Source organism: Callorhinus ursinus, unplaced genomic scaffold, assembly GCF_003265705.2.
Source record: "Callorhinus ursinus isolate GAN/ISIS: 27379988/994484 unplaced genomic scaffold, GSC_fseal_2.0 scaffold35, whole genome shotgun sequence".
In the NCBI taxonomy this organism is placed as follows: domain Eukaryota; kingdom Metazoa; phylum Chordata; class Mammalia; order Carnivora; family Otariidae; genus Callorhinus; species Callorhinus ursinus.
Window position 1 is genome coordinate 13,513,253 of NW_027397097.1, and position 19,956 is coordinate 13,533,208.

General features: G+C 36.4%; 1 protein-coding gene across 19 annotated transcripts in view; it reads right to left on the minus strand.

Annotated features, from left to right (window-relative positions):
- DLG2 (discs large MAGUK scaffold protein 2) overlaps window positions 1-19,956 on the minus strand; it is a 2,181,535-nt gene that overhangs the window by 776,811 nt on the left and 1,384,768 nt on the right. For 4 of the 19 annotated variants that reach the window (XM_073879821.1, XM_073879819.1, XM_073879814.1 and 1 more), the window contains exon 1: window positions 12,492-12,996. The exons of the other annotated variants lie outside the window; for them this stretch is intronic. In XM_073879821.1, coding sequence (XP_073735922.1) covers window positions 12,492-12,800 — 309 coding nt within the window. In that variant the 5' untranslated portion in view covers window positions 12,801-12,996. Of the gene's footprint in view, window positions 1-12,491; window positions 12,997-19,956 lie in introns of those variants that run through there. 19 annotated transcript variants of the gene reach the window in all.

Consider the following 19,956-nt stretch of genomic DNA (forward strand, 5'->3'; position numbering starts at 1 on the left):
CAGAGTACTCGTAAAGTGAAGCACTACTTTAAATGATTTGGATTTGCTAAGTCATTTAAATTGGTGAGTGATAGAAATAGAACTGAGTCTTAAGATAAATTTGGCAACAAAAACATTTGGAACGGATGGAAGGCATCTGGGAGACCAGTGGCTATTGCAAATAGCTTATGTTAATGATAATGCACATCTATACTCAAAAATTAAGAGTGAGAATATAAAAAGGGAAAATGTTTCAGACATTCTGAGATATAATTCTACATTAACTTTCATCAATTAATGAGTGAGGGCCCTGGGAGAGGAAAGGTGATAGAGGTGTTTATGACTCCCTAATTTTCTGGCATGGTAAATGGACTGAACAGTAGGACATGTTTGAGAGCAGCACAGAGCACAGGAAACAAAACAAATAAAAAAAACACAGGCTGAAGGCTTTGAGTGAACTTCCCAAAAAAGGATGGGGATTATAATATCAATCATTACTCATCCTTTTTTGACTTAATTATTGGAAAAGTAATAATTATAAGTCTAAAAAGAACTACCAATTATGCTGGGCTCCTTAATAAGCTCAAAAGAGTTTCTGTCCTTAATCAACTTACAGTCATCAACCTATTTAACTGTCACCTTTTTATTCGGTCCTTTGCGAATGATGTTCTCTCCTGTACTGAAAAAACAGTCACCCTCGCAGCATTGATGGATTGGCTTCACATTTTGTTTAGGACAGCCAGGGAGTGCCCAGCCTTGATAAGAGGAGTCCATAGAATTATTATATATATATAAATTTGATTCTAAATATTGGCATTAGCACTGTAGTACTGTGTTTTTACAGGATAACATGTCATAGAATCATTTTAAGATATGGTTCTGACTTTTAGGGACAGCCTGCCTGCATTTTAAGACATGTGGATCCCAAATCATCCTTGAATATGTCTACATACAAATTTCATAAAATTCTTATCCATACATAAGCATACTATAAAATAGGGGAGGATATTTCTAGAATATTTCCTTTCCCCATCTCATCCATTAGATCGCTTTTCCTCTTCAGATTCCCTGACTGTCAATTTAGTGCCCACATTTCACTCCTCAGCAAACTCTCTATTGACATAGTCAGATAGCCTGTCTACATCTGCCTATTGTACTAATTACCTTTTCATCTGTCACTCAATTCAGTCTTGCTCACCTACGTCAGTGTGAGAAGAGCATTCCGCTTTTTTCCTTCCAGAGAACAGACTTAAGGAAAGGAGTTACAGTGACAAGAGAGACAGAGGCATAGATCACTCACAAAGATGGTTAAAGAACTACTTTACTATATTTAGGATAGGCAGAATTTCTCTCACCAGGAATTTTAAGCAGAAACTATGCACCTATTTGTATATCCTTCTTTCCTTCTTTCCTTCCTTCTTTCCTTTTTTCCTTCCTTCCTTCCTTCCTCCTTTCCTTCCTTTCCTTCCTTTTATCCATCCATCCATACATACATATATCCATCCTACCATCCACCCAATCCATAAATGAAGCATGTATTAAATTGTCAGCTGGCTATTATTATTATGCTGGGTATTATAGATGATGCCATAACAGTATCACAATTGGCTACAATCACATGAAAAGTAATTCATCTTCATTAACAAATAAAAACAAATTAAAATAGTAATGGCATGCAATTTTTTGGCTTACCAAATTCATGAACTTTTTTAAAATGATAAAACTATGAAGAGTACAGGAGGAAAGACATGTTCATACATTCCTGAAATGAGAGGACTGTAAATTTGTAAAGTCTTCTTAGAAGAAATTTGGTATTTAACTCTAAGCTGCATGGAGCAGGGATCAGTCTCTTTTGTTCTCCTTTATATCCCCATTGTTTAACATAGTGTTTTGGTATATGGGAACTATTTGATCATTACTTACTGAATAAAAATTGGATGAATGACTAGATAAATACTATGAGCCTTAAAAAAGTTGCATAATTGACTCAGTGATTCCTTTCCTGAAAATATGTCTCTATGAGAAATGTGATCAAATGTTCATGTACACCAATGTTGACTTCAGTATTGTTTGTATTAATTATAATTTAAAAAGATAACCTAAACTCCAACAATTTGAATTTTGATAGAAAGAGGAATATTTGACAGTAATAAAATTATGTCGACAAGAAAAATAGTTACCTGACTTAGGAAAATGCTCACAATATATTGTTAGTTTTAAAAAGCAATGTGGTTTTATATTGTCAAATTCTCACAGGTGTATACAGACAATATCTTTAGGTGAGCATGTGTTAAGACAAAATATTATATATATTTTTCTGAAGATACATATACAGGGACAATTAAAAACACAAAAAGGGAATCAAAGCATTAACTGTGGTTACCTCGAGGCGGAATTACAGGTCTTTTAATTTTTTGCAAAAATATCTTTAGCTTAAAATATTTTTACCAGAATGTGTTATTTTTACATCAAAACCAAATAATAAAATTATTTTTAAAAAAGAGTATAAATGTTCACCCTTAAACCAAGAGGATTTATAATTATCTACTTAGTTTTTATTTTTATTAAAAAATTAAATTGAAAATGGAGAATAAAAAATATTGCAAGTCTTCCTCCTAATCTTGATGTGAACCTAAAACTGTTCTAAAAAAAAAAAAAGCCTTAAAAAAAAAAACCTAAAACTCTGCAGGTAAATGCAGTAATGTGTGTGATATAGATTAAACTATATCAGAAAAATGAATGAACAGTATGAAAATAGAATCAAAGCTGTTTTGTACGACTGTCTTTCCAGTCTGTCAGAAGCAGATATATTTACTTATCATTCTACAATGTAATAAAATCCTAATTGTTTACATAGTTTTAAAGTTAATTCATTTTTTAAACAAAATGGTACTATTGAGGAACTATAACAAACACTGTTTACCACTAGCTAAATAGCACAGCCCATCAGAATAAAGTACAAAGGTCTTCAATTATGGATTTTTCATGTGGTGGTGCCAACTACTGTACTCTGAGCACTTATATTTAATGGTGAAAATGATGGCTAAAAAAGGTCATGCGGTCTACAATAGATTGTACAGAAACTAATTATAAAATAATATTTCATGACGTTATTTCAGCCTTCTAGAGAACAAATGCCTCCTAAATTGGACAAAGAAGTTGCGCAGAATCATTTCTTTTCCTCTGGTTGTCCTCTCAAAGTACAATCCTGTACCTTCATCGTTGAACACCATGACCCATTTGAATGCGGAACTTAATTTCTGAACAGTTATTCCAATATTTTAACAGCACCACAATAGAATAAGAATCTGAGTATAACTAAAAACAAAACAAAACAATAAATGCATGTTAACTTTTTATTATATTCTGTTTTAAAGAGAACTACTATAAGGGTAAAAGATATCACTCTTGATCTTAAGGCACATGCATAATTAGTAATGATAACAATTATAAAGCAAATTTAAAACTAATTAAGTACTTTACATACAAGGCCCTGTGCTAATATTCATTCAGAAACCAAGAACACTTTATTGAACTAGTGCTACAGGCTGGGTCCTGGGGAAACAAAGGTAAATAGTTTGTGCTCTAATGGAACTCAGCTTAGTGGAACATATAGATAAGTACTCCTAACTATGATACAATGTAAAGGTAAGTCATATACAGTAACCAGCTAGACATAAAGATATAGGTGACATGGCCTCTCCTCTCCACAGCCAGGGATACAGTTGAGGAATCTGGGTCCAAATGTATAATTTAATAATGATACTATAAGAATTATCACAAAGGTAAGTGGATAACTAGCATGGTGGGTCGGACTCTAAGTTGGGCATATGAGAAATCTCTCACTCTCTTATCAGCAGACTGAGAAGGACGCTAACCACAATGCAAGGTAATATGCCAATGGCGCCGGCTACCACGTTAAGTAGAGCTTTTGTGTTATGATGAGCTGGAAAGGATTAATGAGGAGGATGTGCTTGAACCAGGTCTTTAAAAAATGGATAGACTCTGTTAGGCAGAATGGGACACTGCATCAGAAGAAAATGGAAAACTGATAGTCTAATGCAGAGGTTGGCAAACTTTTTCTGTAAAGGGCCGGATTCTCAATTCTATTAGACTCAACCTTTCCACTTTATAATAATTGTTTTGTCAGATCCTCCTTTCTCCATCTGAAATGAAATTCATAGATAATACAACTGCCTACACATATTTTTATATACTAAAGTAAAAGGAGAAATACAAAAAAGTATTTTATATTAGAAAGATGTTTTCAATATGTCAATCTGTGAGCCCAACTGTACTGACCAATGCAGTGAAGTAGTCAAATGCTCACGTGTACTTATAATTAATAAATATAGATTTAAATGGAATAAAGAGACCAGATACCATTTCTTACAAGAAGTATAAGAAAAGTGAAAGAAAAAATACATATATGATGGATCCTAGATTAAAAATCAGTGTTGGAAGAAATAATAACAGATCATTTGCAGCTAATAAGAGATCAAAGGAAATAACTTCAGTTCAAATACAGATACTCTAAGAAGAGTGCCAATAGTTAAGGTGGAGAAAGCTAAAAAAAAAAGTCATTTTTTAGAAATAAACTGACCCTTATTTATAACTTTGGTGTCAAAATAATTCCCTGTTTCCTATAGGACAGTCCAGGGAGGTAATTTATCTATCATCTCCTTAATCCCTACCTCTTTATCCCTGTTTGGAATTCTCCCCAGTGTAAATGAATACATTTGATTTCTAGTACTTCAAAAGACCTTGGAACTCTACCCTTTGATTAAAAAAATGGGGAATGGGGACTAGATTTAACAACAACAGCAACATAACAACTCAGAACCTAAGAGCTTATAGGGAAGTTAAGTGTAAATGACCTTTGGGATAATACCAGAGTAGTACTGAAAACCACAGAAAACTAAAGAAAAAGTAATTTCGGTTACTTTCACAAAACGTATTTCTCATTATATGATAAAAATGTTTAAAAATTAATATATGGTATGTCAGTGAAATGAAATGTTTTTTTTAAAACAATCCTATTAATGAAATTTAGTGAGATCTTTGTATTTTACGTATTTCTAACAATTTAAAATCTTTGGTTGTAGGTCTATTAAAAGAAGCCTCAAGTCTCTTCAATTACATAATGGCAGGTGATATTTACAAACGGAGACTGATACAGGAGAGATGTATCGGTGACAGCAATCAATACAGGAGCAGCAGCTTTAGGACAGGATCTTCCAAATGGGAATCAATTCCTATTAAATCCCTAACAGAACAGAATAAAATGATTCCTTGATTTACATAGAAGTTACATTCCCAGAAGACTTAATGATGAGTAAATCCACGCAGAAAATACTTCATGTCTGTTTGTAAAACTGAACTTGACTTTAGGCTTAAAAAATCATAAACTTAAAAAAATCTTCATGAATGTCCAGTAGCATGTTAAAAATTGTGTAGTACAAAGGGTGATTCTTTGTTGTGCAGAACTTCTGTGCACATGACAGTGCATCTAGCATCCTTGGCTCCTTTCTGCTAGATGCCAGCATCACCTCCCAATCATTAGTAATACATAAACTATCTCTGTACAATTCTAAAATTATTTCTAGTGGCTCTTCTCTCTATCTCTTTGGGATTGCTGGTCTAAATTATGAGGTAGTAGAAATAAGGAGTAAGATAACTTTTTACATAATGCCCAACCTGCATTACCAACAAATTACATGTTTCATAATTTTCTGCCAATAACTAACTTCATAAAGAGGAGGACAGGTCTTAGAGAGGGAAGGCAGCTTGACACAGTAAAAAGGTAACTCAGTTCTGTGTTCAAAGACAGGGACTGATTCTGCCACAAACTGAAGGACCCTGAGCAAATCTTTTAACTTTTCTAGGCTTCGTGTTCTCCTCTGGAAAATGTACTAGAAGACCTCTAAATTCCCATCCACGTCTGACATAATTATAACACAAATATATGTCTTTGGGAAATTAAAAGAAGGAAACAAAGTAGCCTAGAGAATGGAGGAGAATAAAATTGGGCGGGGCTACATTTGTAACAGATGAAACAATATCATAAAAAGGAAGAGGATGAACAATGGAGATGGTAGTATTAAAGAAAGATATTTGATTCTTGGCATGATAAATACTGAGTAGCTGATGTGAGATTTACAACACTCAGCACTGTATGGTAATGCTCTTGGACGTAAGACAGATAACGTCTAATGTGCTTTTGTTATGTATGTATATTAAGTTTAAAATACATGGTTCTCAATTCCTCACTATACATTTTTGCAAGATTGAATCTAATTTGCAAATAACCATAAGTTACAAGGTATTTCTTTGTCTTTTTTTTTAAAGATTTTATTTATTTATTAGAGTGAGAGCGAGCAAGCAGGAGGGAGAGGGAGAGAGAATCTGAAGCAGACTCTGCATTGAGTGCAGAACCCGACGTGGGGCTTGATCCCATGAATCGAGATCATGCCTGAGTCGGAACCAAGAATTGGATGCTTAACCAACTGAGCCACCCAGCTGCCCCATTACAAGGTATTTCTAAGAGCAAGTATCAGTGCTGTGAGAATCAACTTCAACTCCTTCAGATCAGCACAATTCTTAACCTTAATCAGAGAGGGGAGGGGGCTTTAGGGTCCAACCAACTCAGGGTTCCCAACGCCAGAAAATGAAGCAGAATGGGAAAATCTAGGATTCTGCTAGGGGTTGCCAGTTCTCCCAACTATGTAAAACACTCCAATTGCTTAAGAAAATTTCCTGTTAAATTAAAAAGTTAAAAAAGTTCTCTGGGGATGTTCTACCTCCCACTGTTCCTCAAAGAAGTCTTTCTGTAAGATTTGGTGGAAAGGGTAAGTGGTCATATAGACACCTACATTTGAAACAAATTCTACCCTTATCAGATGTGCCATCAGGAGAAAATTACTCAGCCCTAATTTTCACATTTATAAAATGGGGATTTTATTTTTTTTTATTTTTTAAAGATTTTATTTATTTGTCAGAGAGAGAGCACACAAGCAGGGGGAGAGGCCCAGGCAGAGGGAGAAGCAGACTCCCCGCTGAACAGGGAGCCTGATACGGGACTCCATCTCAGGACTCTGAGATCATGACCTGAGCCACTTAACTGACTGAGCCACCCAGGCGTCCCTATAAAATAGGGATTTTAATGTTGTTGGGAGAATTCAAAAAATGACCAACATAGAGCCCTAGCATAATGCTGCACACACTGTGGGTATCGTGAGTATTCAGTAAATATTATCACCTTTGCTCTTTCCTTTCCCACCCTCAGTTTGTGTCTACTTGTCCAGCCCTAGAGAAAATACTCGTTCATGTCAGCATTCAGAAAGGGGGGTGATTGAAGTGTTGACCAAGCAGCTTCAGGTCTGCTCAAGGAATGCCTAGAACGTTAATTCCTTTAGTATTATCTCTTATTCTCTTCTGTTTCCTTTGCCTGAAGGCAGCTGGTGTTTTCCAGAGACTAAAAAGTCTTATTCTTCCTTGGTAAGGGGCTCTCTTTCTAGAAGGAATCAGTAGAAGCAGAGTTAAAACAAGCTGTTAGATCTTTCTGGCTAGACATAAGCTGAGCCTGAGATTTTAGCCTAGGGCAACCCTACTTTTTGGACAAAAATGTTCTCTGCACTCAGGTTGCTGCAAACTGCTGTGTCTGGAAGAGCTGCAAAGGGACCCTTAGGGAAGATTTACAGAGTTTGGCTAAATGCTTCAAACACCGTTGTTCTAGTAGGATGTTGCTGAGAAAATCTAATATCTCCTACCTTTGAATATAAGATAATGGGAATGCTACTTCATCAATACAGTTCTATTATGTATATATTTTGTGTGTGTGTGTGTGTGTGTGTGTGTGTGTGTGTGTGTGTGTGTGTGTGTAGGCTTTGTTGTAAATCTCTGAGAACCTGAAGGGCAAAATGTCATCCTGCCATCATGTGGAACTGTGCCAAATGTTTCTGGACAGTTGTCTAACTTAACCTTAATTATTATAAGTAAGACATCAAAAAATTCAGTGAACAAAGTAGAAATTCTAACAAAGGACCACAATACTGATTAATTCATTCGATGGACAATAAGTTCTTCAGGTTAAAAAAGCATAATTTGGGTATCATTAGTAGCAATAAATACCACTTATCGAACAATTCCTATATTCTAAGCACCACTCTGGGCTCTTCTAGATAGAGTATTTTTAATTCTTATTACATTTTCCCATAACATAATTTTATCATCCTAAGTTTTACAGAGAAGACAAATGAATCTTAAAGAGGTTAAGGAAGTGAGGTCACACAGAGCTAGTAAGTTCAAACTTAGGACTGTCTCTCTTTAAAGCATAAATCTTTTCCAAAGCTCTTCCCATTAATGAATGGGTGTCAGTTGACAGAGTCACAGAATATTAGTATTGGAAGAGATATGGGACTTCATTTAGGAAAGATCATTTTTTCTTAGAAACAGAGAAACTGAGGCCCAGAACGGTTCACTGACCACAAAGCCAAACCCATAGAGAGTAGCAGAGCAGGTGCCGGGATCCTGTGGTGACCGGTTCCATGCTGCCTGCTCAGCAAAGTCCTCAATGAAGCCCACAAGACTTTTTGTGACCAAGCCCTGCCCAGGTCTCCAGCCCCAGCTCTTGATGAACCTACTCTCTAGTGCCTAATGCTCTGGGCAAACAGAACTCTGAGCAGTTCCACACAGCAACAGGGGTGTTATATGTGTTTCTGGTTTTGTTATTTTTACCTAGAAATATCATCTCTCTTTGCTCACTTGAGAAACACAGGCATGTTACTTTTACGTTCAATTCAATTCAGCCCAAGGATCACCACTTCTGGAAGTCTTCCCTGATTCACTTATTTTTCTCTTCCTGGCCAATCAGATATAATGAATTAAGGAATAGGTTAATAATAGCCAGCTTTTATAGCAGGCTTCTTATTCATTCATTCTACAAATATTTATTGAACCCCCTTACTACATGTTAGCACTGTGCTAAGTGCCTTATATTTATTATGTTAATCATTCCTCACTACAATCCTGAGTTAGGTACTATTTTTATGCTCATTTTATAAAACAGAAAATCTAGGCTTAAAGAGATGCAGTACCTTTTCATAAAAAAAAATTAAGTAAATAAATGTATACATTAAAAATGTAAAAATGTCCTTGCTTTCTTACTCCTCTATAGTTCCTCTGTATCCTGAATATGTATTGACTATGGACTTTGTAGGACTCTATGGAACTTGTTTCACTTCCAATTTGTGACTTATGATGATATAATTCTGTATACATACTGATACATTTACTAAATATTATATAGCACTGCAGGCCACAGGCTCCACAATGGTAGGGGTGTTATTTCTTTTGTTTACTACCCTATCCACAAGCCAGAGAAAGCAGCACATGGTAAGCACTCGGGAAATGATAGGTGAATAAACAAATGAAGAATGAATGAATGAAGTTCAAATGCATAGAACTCTGGTGTTTGAATCTCAGCTGTTCTGTGCTTCCACCCCAGATCAGCCTGCACTGGGGAGAAATGCCACATACACAATGATGGACATCCTTCCCGCCCACCCCCCACCCCAAGGCCAACACTATTATCCTACATGTGCATTCTAGAACTCACTTCTGGAAACTATAATTTTCCATTTTCTTACCTATTATTATGGTCATATTAATTCTACAGATCCAAATGGAATGAAAACTTATTTGAGAAAGGACAGAAGCTGTTTTTTAGTCTTGCTGAGGAACAACATAATGACAGTGTCCTGTTAGCACACAGTACCCCAAATAACAGGAGTTTGGCAAAGAGCCTTGGGAGGAACTCAAGTCATTACCATGGCCCTCTATTATAGCAGCCGGAAATCACACTGCTGATTTCCACGTAATACAGCAAATATCTCTGAGGGCAGGATCCCAGCTCCCAGACACTTAGCAGCCCTCAGGCACGTTCTGTACCACATGTGGGGCCCAAGGCTACTCTACAGCATGCACTCTCCCCCTGTCTACTTTATCAAGAATTCTAATGTTTAGTACCATTAACCTCCATCCTTCATTTCACAATATTTCACAGGATATCTCTAGTTAATTTAAGGGGTATGGATAGTATCACAAAATTCTCAAAACAGAAGTGGCTTTCAAAGGACACATATGCATACACCTAGACACACATATGGTTTTATTTTTGTGATAGTATCTATGGGTGTATAGTACTTACACATACTGTACATTTTAAATATTAGATATGTTCTACAGATACATATGTAAATGAATGTACATATACATGTAGTCATATATATATGAATACACATACATAAATCAGCATTTTAGAACACTTATAAGAAGTAAAGAAATGTACTTTATATGGAGAGAATAAAACATCCTTTAGAAGAACAAGATAGTACTTTCTGGGTGAGAAAAGAATAATATAGAACTCTAATTTTTATATGTATATATGTATATGCATGCCTACATGTATATGTGTATATATACACATATATCCATATGTATATATACTTATAAATACATGAAAATATGTTAATATGTGCAAGTATCTAGTTATTACAGGGATATTTAAATACATATATTAAAATCTATGCATAACACTTTCACAGGACTGAGATGGTAAAAGCATGGAAGGGTCAGGTGTCACAACACTAAAGTCCCTAAAAGATATGGTATTGTAACTCCAATATTTGGGAGTCATTGTTCTTCCTAGCTAACAATAAAGTGCCTGTGAATAAGTGAGAAAATTTATAGAAATGTGTGTGAAAAAGAATGGGAGATGGTGACTGTCTCAATTTATTACCTTTTCATATGTCACTGGATCTTTAATTATCAGTACAGAGAGTCTATTTCAATCCTCTAAAGCATTAAATGGCTATAAATTTAAAGCAAGTAGGAGGCTGACTTTGTTAAAAACCAAGGAAGGGAAGTTTCCCTTGACTGATGAAAAATGTACAAAAATTTGAGAGCATGGTTATTTTAATGTACAATTAGAGATTTTTGGTTTGAGAAATTATCATTTATGAAACGCAAGTCTTTTTGCATCTTGGATAAAAAGAATTGTGACCATAAAACAAGTTTGCTTATTCTACTCTAAAGCAAGTTGGCTTATTCTACTCTGTGCAAAAACTGTAAGTTAGATGTGTGTTTGTCTTCATTGCCTATGTGAGCCTTGAGAATCTAACATAATCGACACAGAGATATACTTTAAAGACATTTAAATGCATGCATTTGTAAAAGAATATGTAGAGACTTTAAAATTGTCAAGACTGTTTTTTCAGGTTGGAATTCATGTTAACTTTAAAAAATAACCAAGTTTCCAAATATCAGCCTCCATTTCAAACTGTTTAATACTAAAATGACAATATATTCTTCATTTAAATCAGATGCTGAGATGCATGATATCAATGCATCAAAAGTCACATATGTGCAACAGTATCATTAAGATCTAGTGATATATGATATTCTTGGAAGTACTTTTTAAAAAACTAATATTAAAATCAGAATGTTCTCTCCACCTCTCAGATCATAACATTTCATTCACGATCAATAGCCACGTCTCAATTATGTTAAGATCACATGAAAATTAAGAAAGGATTTTTTTTCTGCAAACAGCTTTTCTCTTTTTCAATGGATATTTAAGAACTATCGTTGTTCAATATTTATGAGAGTGATTACAGGTGCACTCTATTTAAATTTTACAGCATTTACAGGAAGTTGTCTTCCCTCTTATGGATGGGGGCAGGAAACAATAAGCCAATTTCATTTCTGATAAAATGCCAGTAGTTTGGGGCAAGAATAAGCTAGAAATTAAATTAAGGGAATCTGTACATCTGCTTCAGAAATACATTATAGAAGAAAGAGAGTTATAGTTTTTAATATAAATAACCTTGTTGCTTCCCTATGAATAAATAAAATGTTTCATTATTTTATTCTGAGTGTAATCATCCTCTGGTTTCCTCCCAATTATTCCTTTTGTTTGTAAAATGAATTATTTAGGAAAAACACAATTTCTTCCCTATTACTGAAAAGGTATACAGTATTATAAGAGTAAAATTAAAAGAGCATAGTTCAAATCACTACTTTAAATAGGTGAAGAAATAAATGCCCTTTTATGATTAAAGAGATGGAAAGTATCTCAGTTTATTTTTTCTCTCCCTTAAAAAAAAAATGAGGCTAGGCAGGACACAAAAGTTAACAATGGTTAGAAGTTAAAGTGCTGCTAAAAGCCTATGATACAGCATAGTAAAATCATCTAAGGACTAGAAAAGTTGAACTTGGGGAAAGTCACTAAAAGAAACTGAGCATAGCATCTTTGGACTCTCACGGCCACCCAGAGGTGTGAGCCCACAATCACCTGTAAAAATGACAGTTTTTTCCAGGCCCACCATCTTCCAAACAGGCGCAACCAGTCAGCAAGGAGGAACCGGCAAAGTTTTCCAAACCATGCTACCCTCACACAACTTGCTCTCAGTTTCTTCCGATATTCAAGGGAAAGTCATAAGGAAAAGGCTCACCTGTGTTGGGCTGAACCAACCATGTGGGCAGGCGCAACGCTCCCCACAAGTCCCTTTGCCCTTGGTGCCCGTCTTGTGGGGGCTTTTCCGCACACTGTCCCACAAAGTGACCAGCTTGGTCCTGTTTGAAGCTGGGCCCCCAGGTCCTGAAGAGGGCATGGTCTGAGAATTGTACCCAAGCCCCTGAGGGCTCCTCTGCCAGCCACAAGCGCAGTGGGCATCCCTGATCAGTGTGGGTGCACTCCTGCCGGCATCCATCCCATCGGACCCCCGGCTGCAGCTGTGTTGCTTGGTGAGGTATGCATTCATACTGCACTGATGCCTACTCTTTCCTTTGGTCAGCTCTGCACAGGAATGTCTCCTCCCTCACACCCCTTTCTTCCAGGCAGTTGTAAAAGTCTTTTTTTTTTTTTCCTTCTGTGGATCCCTCAGTATCTTTGACAGCTGCTATAAGCAGTGCATCGTGGGAGCAGCAAGAGCAGCTCCGCACAGCATTATCTGCGGGCTGGTAGCTCTTTGTCAATAGATGACTCAACTCACAGAGCAACTTGACAGTATCCCTGCTCTAGGCAGAAGCAATCAATGCTCCACACAGCTGGGCTACAAGACTGTACACTGTGTTACAAACCCTTTTTGGATGGAGCCCCACAGTAAAGAATACTGTTTGCAATTTGGCATTCTGGCGTTTCCCTCTCCTAGATGAGCCCTGCACAAAATACAGATCTCAGGAGAGAAAGCTTCTTATCAGACTAGCAGGATCCTTCTAGGCTGAAATAATATAGGATGGGCAATTTAAAATGATGGGAAAGTTAACCTGTAAAGAAATTTCCAACATTTACAGGAATCACTTATCTAGAGAGATACTTGCCAAAACACAGAACACATCATGAGGTAGCTAAGTAAGAGCATCAATATTAACTCTAAACAACATTAATTCATTTAGAAAAATCACTGAGATCACAGCATTATACTATAGTCCTTTAAAATTTGGAGCTTTAATTTGTTTTAGATCATGATTTTATATTATAATTCAAACATACATTTTTTAATGCAATGAATGATTATTAATTCTTTCTGACTCAAAATAAAGCAATTTTCAAAGTTCAAAACTGATGGGTTGGCTTATTTAAACATAATGTTTTTCCTTACCCCAAATTATTCTGAGGATTTCCTTTCAAATACTTTACCACAACAAATACATTCACCACAGAAAGAGTCTGCATTTTAAAGTGAAAGACACATCCAACTCTGCCATCCAGTATTTTGGTTTCCACAGACAGAATTTTTAAATTCTTTCACTGGAAAATGAGTGAAATCTATCCAATTTAAAGCAATTGCTTTCCAGAGAGGACATGATTTTAAAATTTTAGTATGATTGCAGAAGCCATACATAGTATTTTTAGCAAGGAGAAATGCTAATTACTAGAGCATATAGAATTTTTATTATGTTTGAAACTTTCCATATTTGTTTCCAAAATGCTTATCCTTATCACATATCGCCGAGGGAACAATTTTGGTTTGATTGGGATACAAGCTGCCATCTATGCAGCACCAAACAAAAATGATAGAGTCCCAAGATATGATTTTATCCAAAGACCATCAGATCCACCTTCTCACTGCTGGGGCAGTTTAGACTTCATTTCCGACTGAGTTGGCAAGGTTCTTATTTCAAAGGCTAGGATTATAACATATTTTACATTTCAACACAAAACTCCCAGGACAAATCATTATTATATATAAAAACTCTGAAAGTAGGAGTAGGATCTACTCTTCCTGTGCCTCTCCATAAAAAGGTCCTTTTCCAAATTCTGCACAAGGGGTTGCTATAAGTAACTTGCCTGGGAATGTAGGCATTCAAAACACCTTTGCTAAGTAATAATGACCCATATGTGTAAGTTCAAAGGGCAGGGCTGGTTTGCTATTGACCTTTTTTTCCCCCCAAGCACCTAGCACACTGCCTGCCCAACACATAACAGACTTATAATAAATACATATTTTTTGCATGGATGAATGAATGGTTGGGTGAGTGCAAATATAGAAGGAGACAGACAGGCAGGAGCTGACTGATATGCTTTGAAAATAATATTTACCTCAGCAATGCTCCAGAAACTTTAATTATTCCTTTAAGATTAGCTGCAGTGTTGTTTTTTGAGGCACTAAGGAAATATGCCAAAAAAAAATGAAGATTTGAACTGCTGGGTAGAAATAACAATGGCATTAATGGTCTTTTTTTCCTGAAAAAGAATTCAGGAGTTAAGATCAATGCCTAAAAATAGTAAAATTGAGGCAAATAGATAATCATGTGATGCTCAGTGGGAAAAAGGGCAGAATATCAGCCATATCTCTTCCCTTTTCTGCTCTCTCCTCTCTCCTCTTTCTCTCTTCTCTTCCTCCCTCCCTCTCTTTCTTCCTCTCCTCCCCCCCTCATTTTTTTATGCTGGGATCAAGGGATAATGCCTGAGAGAACTTCCAGGTCAAATAAAGCCCTAGAGAACTTCGTATTTGTCTGGTGTCACCATGCTACATGGCTATATGGTAGGACTTGATGTGATATAGCAATACTATCACCCCCAAATGAGAATGTCAGGAAGTGATAAGTTTGACTCTCTCCAGTCTTATCTAACCATAGATGCTTCTCGAGTTTTTCAGGCAGATATCATTGCTCAAAGGCCCATTGCCATCTTTAAGGAACACATGCCCTGTTCTCACCCATTTGCCTCTCAAGTATAAGAATCAATCTGAACAGAAGTAAGTCAGTGTGAATCCATTAAAATTTTGTAATGGTGTGTGCGGTTTGCAGCAGACAGAAAATTTCCTGGCTGGGCATTACACAAAGATATTATAAATCTTCACAGGGACCTAAATATGTTATGAATGGGTTGTCTGGAATGAGCTATCTTTTCCCATTACAAGGACAATAGAATTTTTGTTTTACTAACCTCAGTATGCCATTTCTATACAGATAAATAAACATCATACATTGCATAACTAATGTCACTTTCTTCCAAAGATCCTAAAGACATACAAACTTTCATGACACGTATTACAAGACTATACTGAAATTATTCTTTCACTTTAACATATATAAAATATATCCAGCCTCCTGCCTTCCTCTTTCCCCCCAAATTTTTTTTTCTTTTCAGACATGACATTTGGCTTTCTAAGTCTGATGACAGACCACTTACACAGATAAATACATCCAACTAGCCCACTGTACTATCAGACAGACCTACTAATTAAAGATAATTCAATTTGGTCAACTGTAATTGGACAATTGTAATGACCATGAGATGACATGAAATTCTGGCCAAAGAGGAATTAGTGGTGTACATATCCTACTTATCACTGTGATTTAACATGGGCAGATGGTGCACATGGTAATGCCTAGATGAGATATATCTTACTGACCTCTCTTTGACCTGACACGGACTCCACAGAACAACCCCTAGTTTTAAAGCAAGGGCTTAAAACTAATATCCGGCTTGATTTGTTTAATAAAAAATAAATAGCAAAGATGAATTACTAAATAAATTGTGCCATACTAAAGCACGATGCAGACTTTGTTTCTAGAAAAAAAATTCCTTCAGGCATGCTATGCATAGGGGAAATGAAGATATTAATTACGAAAGAAGAGCTGAGTGCTTGCTAAAGAAGGACTGAGCAGCACAAGCCCCATAGCAGCTATAAGTAATGTGGGAAATAATCACAAAATAATATAAGGTAATAGTTACAATTTTTCTTGATTTGAGAGGTGTACACAGTCCATTCCTGGGGCCACAGACTGGAGATGTTATTAATGCCAACTAATATTCTTCTACATCTAATAGCCTTCAGCCTGGGCAATCTCTAGATCTGAGCACATTCACCTTTGGAAGTAAAAGAGAACTGAGAATATTTAAAGTATTTTAGGCTTTAAAATTTTTCCCAAGTCCTTAAATCAATCAAATTATAATTCTTCCAGGGCAGACACAGGCAAGAATTTAAGAGGGTGGAAAGACACATGCCAAATTGCCATAGAGATTTAACCTGGACTGAGGATTTAATAAGAAGTGGGAAAAAATATAAAAATGTGCCCATGTGCATTCTTCTCACTAAATGTACTTGGACTTGGGTGGGTGTTGATGAAGAGGGGATCTGTCTGAATTAACAATGAGGTTAAATTGTAAAATAGTTTTCAGGAAATGCAGATTTATTATATTCTAACACATGCAGTAACACTATTAGAGAAAAGAACACAAGTTATGTGACATTTCTTAGAGAATCTGAAAGGAATACTAAAAAAAGGGTAATCATTTATCATGTACATATTTTAGCAACGGAATCTAAGTGATGGACTGCATTACTACAGGAATTTGTTCTCATCCTGCAAGGTTAACCTGATGTCGCTTCTGTAAAGCTTTCCATACCCCTCTGCCTATTCGGTTCACACTGCAGTGTTTGTATACTTGTCTGCGCAAATATCTTCCACGTTTGTTTATTTCTCGCACTCACCATGATGACCACCCCCATCTAAGTTAGCATCATTTCTCTGTAAAACTGGTGAAACAGCTTCTTAACTGGTCTCTGGCACCCACCCTTACTCCTATTCATTCTCACACAGTGGCAAGAGGGACTTCTAAAATGTGAAAATGATCGGGTCGCACCCTGCTTGACAGCCTTCAATAAAATCCCATTCTCTGGGGATCTTTATCCCCATAGAGAGAACAATCTTCAGAGGGGCTTCCATGGTGCTTATTCATGTCCTCTGTGACCTGGCCTCTGCCCCTTTCACCAGTCTCACTGGTGCTCACGCCCCTGCCCTGCTCTCCAGCGGTGCGGGACTCTATTACCTGCGCTTAGTCCCACCATGTGGCCACTGCATATGCTCTCTTCTCGTCCCCCACAGTTCCACACAATTCGTTCCTGCTTACCCTTCTGTAGCATGCATCGAGAGACAACCTCCCAAAAGCCACCCCAAGGAAACATACAGTACAACCTAAGAGTAAAAGTGGGCTTACTATGCAGCACAACCCCGAAACAAATCTCCATCCCTAGGCTTGCCATCCCTAAGCCTCTTCTATTCAGAAATTCTGGAATCCTCCCCACCTTCCAGGGCTCAACTCAAATGTCATCTTTATAAGAGGGCATTCCCAGGACACTGTCCCCCCTTTCCAGAGCAGATCATATCATCCTCTCACTGGACACTCATTTACAACACTTACAACAATTCTATTAAAAACAATAATTACGCTATTATTTTGTGCCCTTTCCCCCAAACAGAGTGTAGGTAATGCCCATTAGGGAAAGGAGAGGGCTCTCTTTTGTGCATCAGCATCCTCCAAACCAAGCAGAAAGTAAATGTTAGTATTTATTAAAGTAAATCAAACAAGAAGGAAGATAAACTTGTCTTTCAGGGGTCATACCAATGTAAGCATTTGGGTCTGGGTTCTACTTCCCCGTGTAAAATGAATAAATAAGCATTTGAACCTAAAAACAAAACAAAACAAAACAAAACCAATGTGCTTTTAGGGTCAGCATTTAAATAAAGCATTCACTGTGGCTGAGAAGCCTAAGTGTATTAAGTTTTTTTTTTTTTTTGAAGAAATTTGCTAGTGGTCTTCTAATGCTAAGAAATCGAAACAGCTTTTGTTTATTTTAGCAAGATATTCATTCATAAAAGCTGTACTTCCTGACAGCTGGGCTTTTCTCTCAAGTGTTTTCAAACTGTTCTCCGTTTCTAGATAGATAGTGCAAAAGGGGAAGGGGTTCCCCAAGTCAAAAGCCAGCCAGTGGAAAAGTAGGGAGCAGATCCCAATCTACAGCCACCAAAATCAAACTGCTCTTAAAATTATATAATCCAAATGGTGGAATGATTTCACAAGATATTAAAAGTGTGTATTAGAGAGCAGAAAGTCAAGATAACACCTTCTCTTCCTCCTACCCATCAAGTTAGAAAGTTAAAAAAAAATCAAACATTATTACTCATAAACAAGCATCCTTTTTAGTTCCTTTTTTTAAAAAAATTGTGGTAAAAATACACAATATGAGATCTACCCTCTTAACATTTTTAAGTATATAGTACAGTACTGTTAACTCTAAGCACAATGCTGTACAGCACATCTCTAGAACTTTCTCATTTTTCATGATTAAAAATCTATGTTCACTGAACAGCTCCCCCAGCCACCTCCCAAGCCCCTAGCAACAACCATTCTGCTTTCTGCATCTATGAATTTCACTACTTTAGATACCTCATATGATATGCAAGCATGCCGTATTTATCCTTCTGTGACTAGCATATTTCATTGGGCGTAATGTCCTCAAGATTTACCCATGTTCTCACATATGGTAGGATCTTCTTCTTCTTTTAAGTCTGAATAATATTCCATTGTATGTATTGGGACTACATCAAAATAAAAAGTTTCTGTACAGCAAAGGAAACAATCAACAAAACTAAAAGGTGACATAATGAATGGGAGAAGATACTTGCAAATGACATATCCAGTAAAGGGTTAATATCTAAAATATACAAAGAACTGTTAAAACTCAAAACACACAAACAAATAATCAAATTAAAAATGGGCAGAAGACATGAACACACATTTCTTCAAAGAAGACATCCAGATGGCCAACAGACACATGAAAAGATGTTCAACATCACTCTTCATCAGGGAAATGCAAATCAAAACTAGAATGAGGCATCACCTCACACCTGTCAGAATGGCTAAAATCAAAAACACAAGAAACAACAGGTGTTGGCAAGGATGTGGAGAAAGGGGGAACCCTCTTGCACTGTTGGTAGGAATGTAAACTGGTACAGCCATACTCTAAAGCAGTATGTAGGTTCCTCAAAAAGTTGAAGACAGAAGTACCCTATGATCCAGTAATCACACTATGGGTATTTACCTTGAAAATACAAAAACCCTAATCCAAAGAGATATATGCACCCCTATGTTTACAGTAGCATTATTTACAATAGCCAAATTATGGAAGTGGACCAGGTGTCCACTGATGGATGAATGGATAAAGAAGATGGAGTATATAACTACAAAAGAATATTATTCAGCCATAAAAAAATGAAATCATGCCATTTGCAATGACATGGATGGAGCTAAAGAGTATAATGCTAAGCAAAATAAGTCAGTCAGAGAAAGACAAATACCAGATGATTTCACTCATATGTGGAATTTAAGAAACGAAGTAAATGAGCAAAGGAAAAAAGAGAAAAAAAGAGACAAAGCAAGAAACAGACACTTAACTATAGAGAAAAAACTGATGGTTACCACAGGGGAGGTGGTGGTGGGGGATGGGTGAAATAGTTGATGGGGATTAAGGAGTGCACCTGTTGTGATGAGAGCACTGAGTGATGTGTGGAATTGTTGAATTACTATATTGTAAACCTGAAACTAATATAACACTGTATGTTAAATATACTGGAATTAAAATCTTAATTAACAAAAATGCTGTCTTCCAATCTATAAACATATTT